Consider the following 9,061-nt stretch of genomic DNA (forward strand, 5'->3'; position numbering starts at 1 on the left):
GTAGTACCACCCGACAGATCAAGCAAGGATATCTCTAGGCCAAGATCGTTTCAATCTTCTTCTAGGATTATCGGGAATTGTACAAGAAGACATACGTTTGATTAATGGATTAGTATGGTGATTTAGCTTAGAATGGAATGAGAGGAAGTGGGATTTGGTTAGCTGAGAAAGTGTGGGAACGTTTAAGTCTTTGTGAAGATTGGCGTTTTTTATATACCAAGGGGCAGAGACGATTTGACGGAGACATATTGATTGGAAGGCTTGTATAGTTCGCAGGTTTGAGGGTTTCGCGGAAAAACGTAATTTATACCTACTTTTTATTCTAGTAATATAGCTTACGGAAATTAAAAAAATTTAAATATCATCATTTGAAAAACTTTTACATAATTTTTTTTACGTGTCTTCTTTATCTAAATTATTACAAAAAGCTCCTACTTTATAATTTAAAATGTCTATTGATGCACTTGAGTTACTCATCTGTAGATGAAATAAAAAAGTGAATGATGATGGTCATTGAAACCATATACCGTCAAACAAATTTCTCTCCGTCTATATCTATTTACTGCCGCTACTCTCCATGGTATCTCTGTCTTAATATTTTCCGCGTCCCTTTTTACATAGTCCTCCCAACGTAACGTAACCGTTGGGGGTCTCTTACCGAGGTAATCGGAAAAAAAATCCCCAGACGAACAAACCCGGAAAAAAAATCCCCAGACTACAATATTACTCACAACCACATGCAAATGTTTGAATAAATATTTTTTAAACGTTAATTAGTATCTATACCTAATATTTTGTACTTAAGAACTAATATAGTAAAATATAGAATACAAAAAAATTTTTAAAAAAACCTTAGAAGGAATAATTAACAATACTATTTTATATTACTATATTAATACATATTTTATGTTGGTATAATACCCGAAATAAAATATTGCGTTTTCTGTGACATTTTGACGAAAATTTATAAGAAATAAGAACTTCAAATGATACTTATGATTGTTGTGTGCAGTTTAGTCAGTTTAGTGCGTATCTAATATCTATAGAAATTCAACTTTTCTATATTTTAGACAAAACGAGAAAGTAGATTACAAGAACTTTGCGCCAAGTTTGTAAGTGGAAAAATAGATATTCCTGTTTTTTTGAACTCAATAAGCCATAATATTAGAAAACAATCTAATAATTAACTGTGGGCAGTGAATAAATTAACTATTTCTAACTTTTGTTTGATCATGATTTTATTATTATTAATACATACTATTATAATTAAAATTTTATGTTATTGACAATTATTATGATCGATACATTCGAAATATTTTTATATGCTATGTTTTTTTTTTTTAATTGTTTGATAATTATTTTATTATAATTATTATCAATAACGTTTAAAAATTATGTAATTGTCAAGCTATCATAGTCTATACTAGCGGCTTTTATAATAAAAAAAAAAAAACGTTTAAAAATATTTGTTTAACAATTTGCTTGTGGTTGTGAGTAATATGAGTCTGGGGATTTTTTTTCCTGGTTTGTTCGTCGGGGGATTTTTTTCCGGGATTCCTTGCCGACCGGGTTCTCTTATTCAATTGTTCTGACTATATAGATTCCACTCTCCAGTCTCCGCCGCGCATGTCCTGCCCAGTTAAATCTCCTTTTCTTGATTTCATTCGCGATGTTCGGTCTCTGGAACATCTTTTCGAGTTCTTTATTATGACGTTTACGCCATTCATCTGTGTTTGTGTCGACGCATGTGCAATAGATTTGGGTTAGGATTCTCCTTTCAAATACTTTTAGTCTAGTTTCTTCTGCTTTCTTAAGTGGTCATGTTTCCGCAGCATACAGTACTATGGGTCGTATCAGGGTCATGTACATTTGTGCCTTCGGGTTTGTCGATAATGTTCTTGAGCTCAGTACTTTTCCAAGACCAAAAAAACTTTTGTTGCCTTTTTGTATCCTATCACTGACTTCCATCTTCGAGTCATTATCTTATGTTAGCAAGTGCCCCAAGTACTCGAAACGCGCGACTCTTTTAAATACATGCTCTTCAACATTCATAGTTTGTCCTTGTTGATATTCTCTATCCTGGTGACTTAATATCATGTACTCTGTCTTTCTCGTTTACCTCCAGTCTGACCTTATTAGCCATAATGATGAGTTTCCTACATACTTGTCTAACCGTTTCTTCAGTAGGTATCTCCTAATATCAATATATCGTCCGCATAAGCGAAGATATTTATGTTCGAGTTTCCTAATACTATTCCGTTGTTGCAGTTCGTTTTTCTGATTACCTTTTCTAATACAGTGAAACTTCCAATTAACGAAATTTTCTATTTAACGAATTATTTTTGAGAACCATGACCTTCATTGTTAAATACAAGTACATTTATCTCCAAATAACGAATCTAATGTTTCTATACAACGAAATAATTACCTATTGATAAAAACTGGTTTTTGTAAATGTTGCCACTATCAAATTTTAAACATAGTTCAAAAATTGTACATGAACAATGTATCCGATAAAGATAAGACACCGAAGGTAGGTAAACTGATTAATTTTATCGCGGTATTTTAAAACTTAATGATATAGAAACTTTTTACGAAAAAAGTACAATTTATAAAAACAATAAGGAAATAAAACTCACTAATTATTTCTTTTGAATTATAAAATTAAAAACTAAATTAAACTGTAGTATTATATTTGATGTTGTTTTTTACACAACATATACAAAGCATAGAAGTATATAAATACATACAATACAATTTTTTTTAAAAGTTGAAAAAAATACGTAATTCTATTTAAGGAATTCCTCCATATTACTAATTTTTTGCTGCTTATTCGACTTCGTTATATAGAAATTTCACTGCATATAAGGTCATGTGTATTAGTGCATTACTATATAATGTGTAAAAGTAAAATAAATTACCTACATTATAAACAGCAATAATATCATAAAATATACTTAGCACTTAGTAATACAGGCTGATAGGCCCAGAACTTTTTCTCAATAGAATGATTTTAATGATTTTTATCATTTAATTGAAATTTAACATATTATCCTATATCAACTGTAAGTCATAGAGTGAGACTCATTGTCTAGACACCTATCCTATAAAAGTATAAAGTATATAGCATAATGTACAGTGCGCAACAGAGGCCAGAGCGGTACCCACCGGCTCAACCTTTTTTTCTTCCTATTTATACCTCTAACATGTAGGTATAACTATCATTATTATTTTTCTTTTTTTTTTTAAATAAAAATAAATCAAAAATATGAGTGAATATTTTGTTTTCCAAGTTGGTGACATTTTCTTACGTATAGTAGTGTCTGAGAAGGCATGTAGTGAGGGGAACTAACCCCGCCTCATCAAAGACGGTCAGGCACTCAGGCACAATCTTGAATTAAAAAACATATAATTTTGATCTCCTCCACTAAAATTTACATTTACATTTTTACACCAGACGTTTTTTGAACGTACCAGCTTTAACGTGTCTATTTAACATTTGAACTTTAGACTCATGATCCATAGTCTGTATGCATCAATATCATTATCGATGTCTTGCTTATTATTTGTACAGCCCCATGTAGTAGATAATAGAAGATAAGTTCCTCCATTTTTTGCTATTCAGTGTATAACTATATAAGAAATAAGATCATAATGACCTAATTATAATGTGTAATGTGTTGTTTCAAATTTCAATACAAATATATAAAGTACCAACCTATTATTATTTCATATCTAAGCATCTACAATTTATTTTTACAAACACAAATCTAATTATTAAACCAATATAACATTTAAAAAAATTAATTAGTAGACATTTTTCAATTCCGATCACATAAGCAATTATTTGTCCATTGTGAAATAATTATTGTTGTATTATACTCTTCAATCTTCATATGCATGATGCTACTTCCTCCATGTGAAAAATAGTTTCTGGCAGATTTCTTTTTTTTATAAATATATTTGTAATCGAAATGTAAATTCCATATTTCTACTAATATTATCTTAGTAATATACTAATATAGTAATATAACATGTAACCTTAAAAAAAAATTTTTTTTTCGTGAGCCAAAATAAAATTCTTGTAAAAAATAAGCTATAAACATCCCCCTCCCCTCAAAGTTCCAAGGAATATCTATTGAAACAATTGTTATTAAAAACAATTCAGTAGTTGTTGAGTCTATATAAGTAACAAATAGACAAACAACCTTTTTTATATATTAAGTTATTATAGCTAACCTATCCGTTACCTATTCATTTATTTTTATATTATTTATATTTATAATTACATTTTTTTGACGTTCTAACTTGTGACCGGTTAGTATATTTATTAATTTATTTGTATTATATATTTTTTTAAATTAGCATGTTATTATTATACCTCGTGGTGACTAAATGAATTATTTTAATATTTAATGTAATTGCTCTGTTATACTTATGAATTATGATATTCTTCTTTCCTCGTAGTGAAAACATGTATTATTTAACAAATATATAATTCTGTAAACTAACCAAATTATATTATTCTAAATTGTAATGCCATGTTCAAATTATTATTTAAAAAAATATTATTATTATTAAAACATGCAAAATACAAACATCATGATTACCTTAAACTCAAAACCTTGTAAAACTGTATAATACATCTCACAATATATTATGCATTAATACTCGTAAAAAATAGGTTAATATGTAATAAAAACCAAAAATATGTACATATATACCTATATTTAATCAAATAATAAGTTTTCCTAAGGTAATGTAAAATGTATAGAGCGCAATTGGTATATCGACCCTTAAATGTTCAGAGCGCAATTGGTATATCGACCCTAAAATGTTTAGAGCGCAATTGGTATATGAAAAGGTAATTTTAAGCGTAATTGGTAAACTCCCGATAATAATAATTACATGCCACAGGTACCTATTATAGTTATATTGCATTGATAGATCATTATTCATTATTCATATTATAATCATGTATACATAATTATTTAAACTGTAATTAGGTACCTATGTAGTATAGATTGTATATAGTATATATCTATAAAACAATTAAAGCATATCATTATATAATACAGATTGATGATGCTGTTCAAATACGTTACAAGCCACCCTTCCCAAAAATTAACGATTTTAAAGGAAAACCGATTCAAAGAAATGATAGCTTAATAATATCTGATTTCGTTGTAAGAATTGCTAAGAAAGGAGTTGGATTTGCTATTATTCGAAAAGTAGATAACACAGTTTTGTGAGTATCTCCCACATACCTATGTCCTATACTGTATATAACAATCTTATACTTACAATACATATAATTTTTACAGATTAGTTAATATTATAAAATTATAATTACCACTACTAAAATATGTTTATTTTTTTTAATTCCAGGTTTGATAGTCGAAATATTGGGGGTTTTATATTTTCTGATCAATTTATTCAATTTTCGGCTTTACTACAATCAAATTACATTTATGGATTGGGAGAACATAGAACTAATTTAGTCTTGGATTCAAATTGGAAAACCTATACAATGTTTAATCATGACAGTACTCCAAAACCTGACGTAAGCATATTTTTTTTCGGGACGACGAACTTTGTCGGATCGCTAGCTGTTGTCTGATCATCGTCAACTCTTGGTGGTTTGCTGTATAGTCTGGATTGTTGGTATGCTGTCTTCAATTTTGCTGTTGCCTGTTCTTCAAGAATCTGTTTCGATTAGAAAGTACAGATTAGAAGTTTTAACTGATTGAAGGATGTGAGAGAAGTGACTTGTCTTGACACTGAGAGGCATCAGGCATCCCTGTATATTTATAATATTTTATACACACAAACGGATGATTTAGGTGCACGTACTTAATTGATATTTTTTATCAAAAATAGCATTTTTTTCTCTACTGCATTATTGCTACAGTGCGACCTATACAGTGGTCGAAGTGGCTCAAAATAAGTAAAAGACCTCTCATAATTTATTTAGTTCTTATATATTTTTTTTTTTGATAAAAGTAGACAAATTTATAATTAGGGGCCAGAATTATATTCTTTTGCATACTTTCTTTGAGTCTATATTATGTATAGTCGAGTGGGGGTTCGAAATCTTTACAAATTATGAATCTTTGACTTCCTTCAACAGCAACTTTTCAGGTAGTAAAATTAATCTAGTTGGTGCATTTGGGAGATAAAAAATGTTTAATTCCCAATAGTCTTCAAATGCAACAAGAAAAACAAACAAAAAATTAAGAAAAAACGGGATTTTTTACGCAAAACCAGTTTTCGAAAAAATCGATTTTGATTTTTAGTGTAACTCTAACAGAAATGACCGTAGATACATGAAATGTACACTGAATATTTGTGTTAGCATTTTCTATATACACCATACAATTTTCAAACTATTTTGATTTGTGTTGAACTATTTAAAGGCATTTGCAATTTTTGATTAATATTTGTTTTTTTTATACTAAAGTTGATTAAAAGGTTTTCGCTCTGTCAAAAAACTTATAAATGTAATACAAGGTTCCTTGTAAGTTATTGTTAATGGAAATTAAAAAAAAGGTTGAATAAATCCATAACAATTTTTCATTAGTGTTTATACTTAGAATTTTGACAAAATTTGTAAATATCATGAAAATTAGCAAATTATATTTAGTTAGAAATTCATAAATTTTTTTCTTTTTATACCTAAGATTTAAAAATTTAATACAAAATTCCTTATAAGTTTTTCTACTTTTATCCAAAACAAAATTTCTACCAGAAATTCAATTTAAATTTTTATGAGCGTTTGAAGATGACATTTTTACAACATTGGATGTTCAGTCGATTTTTAGCAATTATTAGTAATTGTCTTATTTTGTTGTAATTAAAAAATGAATCGTCAATTTTTACATTGTGGCAATTCTTTTTTTTTTCCTTGGAGATTCCACTTTTATTTTATGAAAGCACAAATTTTTAATATCATAAATGTCTTTGTTGTTTGCTTGTGGCTCTATAAATCCAAGAAGAATAATAGGAGCCTTACAATAGTTCGATCACTAAACTTGTTATTAAAAAACCTAGGGACGATTTTTTTTATAAAGATTTTAAGTTCAAATGTTGACAATACTTATCAAATTGAATATTGAAAATTATATTGTAGTTAAAAAATTAAAAAATTTTCAATTTTCATAGCTAAGGTTTGAAAATTTAAAACAAGGGTCCGCTTAAATAATTTTATCCGTCACTAAAAAATCTAAAAAATATATAAATACAGTTATTTTTAACAGACATTTTAAGTTCCAATTTGGACAAAACTGCATATTAACACAAACAATAACGTTTTTCATTTTGTTGTAATTCAGTTCAAAACAGTCCAATTTTACATTATTTTTGTTTATATTTTTCCAGCTTCATTGATAATTTAAGAATATTCAACTTATTGACTACCTTATTAATAATAAGTAATAACAATATAAAATATCCTAGACTAGACATACCGTCACCGCTCAGAATCGTTTTTCGTATACGATGATATTATATCATTGAATTCAAATTTAATACCATCCATTACAGCGACCTCCTAAGACACCTAATGTACAGCAGAGCGACATCCAATCACCCGCTATTTTTAAAGCTGAAAAACAATTTAGTTTGACATGTTAATATATTATGCATATGTTGATACTCACTTTAGATTAATGGCTATGGCTCACATCCGTTTTATTTATTAATGGAAAAATCTGGAAAGAGTCATGGAGTTTTTTTATTTAATAGCAATGCTATGGGTAAGTAAAGACTGTTTATAACAACTAAAATAAGACATATTATATTAATCTATTATACATCGTAAATTATTTCATATAATACATTTTATCAAATGTATACCTCTTGCAGATATTATATTGCAGCCTGCCCCTGCAATTACATATCGTGTAATTGGCGGAATTTTGGATTTTTATTTTTTTTCTGGGCCAACCCCTTCAGATGTTATTACTCAGTACACTGACATTATTGGTAGACCATTTTTACCTCCTTATTGGTCTTTAGGTTTCCATATGAGCCGGTAAACATAGTTTTAAAACCATGTCTATACGTAAATAATATAATTACTAAATTCAATTATTTTTTTTAGATATGGGCAAACTTTTGAAGATCTCGTTCAAGTTTATAACAGGACCATAGAAGCTGGTATTCCTTGGGTATAATAAAAATGTTTAATATACAATTATTAGTCACAACAATATGTTTTAATAAGGCAGCAATTATGTATGGTCTAAAGGTAGTATATTGTCTAAGGTCTAAGATAATGTCACTTCTATGATAACAAGGGACATTTTTAAGAGGAGGGACTAAAATAGCAGCACAGACCCTGATAATTATTTTCAACTAAAATATGATTAAAAAACTGGGGGGGGGGGGGTTAGCCTTAATTATGCCTATGTATCTGTGTCTATAATTTAACTATTACTAATATAGTAATATAGTGTTTTTTTATAGTACCTAGTATTTTTGATCATATACTATGGATGAAGCCAGGTTATCACGCCCATTCTCGTCATTGTAAACAATTTTGAATTTATCGCACTTAGGTATATGCGACGGCCGACGAGTCACTATATTAGATGCTTATTATTGTGCGTATGCGTGATGCGAACTGTCGCATATTAAATTTAACCGTTGGTTGCTGATTAATTTATATTTTTATGTTAGCTATATCAATTAAAATAGATAAATATATTATGACATTTCTTTTTGTGCATGAGAAGTTTATTTGTCTAATACAGACTTGTTGCTTAATAGGGTTTATGTTTAACTGACCATAGTATATGATCTAAAAGTAAAAATAGTAGAGTCAGTAAGTATTTCAAATTTATGTATTATTTTACATTATAATAAATAAATTTTTATTTTCATAATTATTAAGTTGTCTGAGAAATTGAATGTAGGTAACATAATATAACAGTGGCGTAGCCAGGATTTTTTTTCAGGGGAGGGGCTGATCAATTTTTTACACAGCGGTGGTTTAGTTTTTGATCGAATGCCATAGACCATTAAAATAATTTTTAAATTGTATTAACATTTCGGGGGGGGG

The 9,061-nt window shown here is 28.5% G+C and overlaps 1 protein-coding gene across 1 annotated transcript in view; it reads left to right on the forward strand.

Moving 5' to 3' along the window:
• LOC111032445 (lysosomal alpha-glucosidase-like) overlaps nt 1–9,061 on the forward strand; it is a 20,467-nt gene that overhangs the window by 3,795 nt on the left and 7,611 nt on the right. The window contains exons 2-6 of the mRNA XM_022312779.1: nt 5,079–5,248; nt 5,389–5,563; nt 7,664–7,754; nt 7,864–8,032; nt 8,102–8,168. Of these exons, the coding sequence (XP_022168471.1) occupies nt 5,079–5,248; nt 5,389–5,563; nt 7,664–7,754; nt 7,864–8,032; nt 8,102–8,168 (672 nt within the window). The remainder of the gene's footprint in view (nt 1–5,078; nt 5,249–5,388; nt 5,564–7,663; nt 7,755–7,863; nt 8,033–8,101; nt 8,169–9,061) is intronic.

Source organism: Myzus persicae, unplaced genomic scaffold (genome assembly GCF_001856785.1).
Source record: "Myzus persicae strain clone G006 unplaced genomic scaffold, MPER_G0061.0, whole genome shotgun sequence".
Lineage (NCBI taxonomy): Eukaryota > Metazoa > Arthropoda > Insecta > Hemiptera > Aphididae > Myzus > Myzus persicae.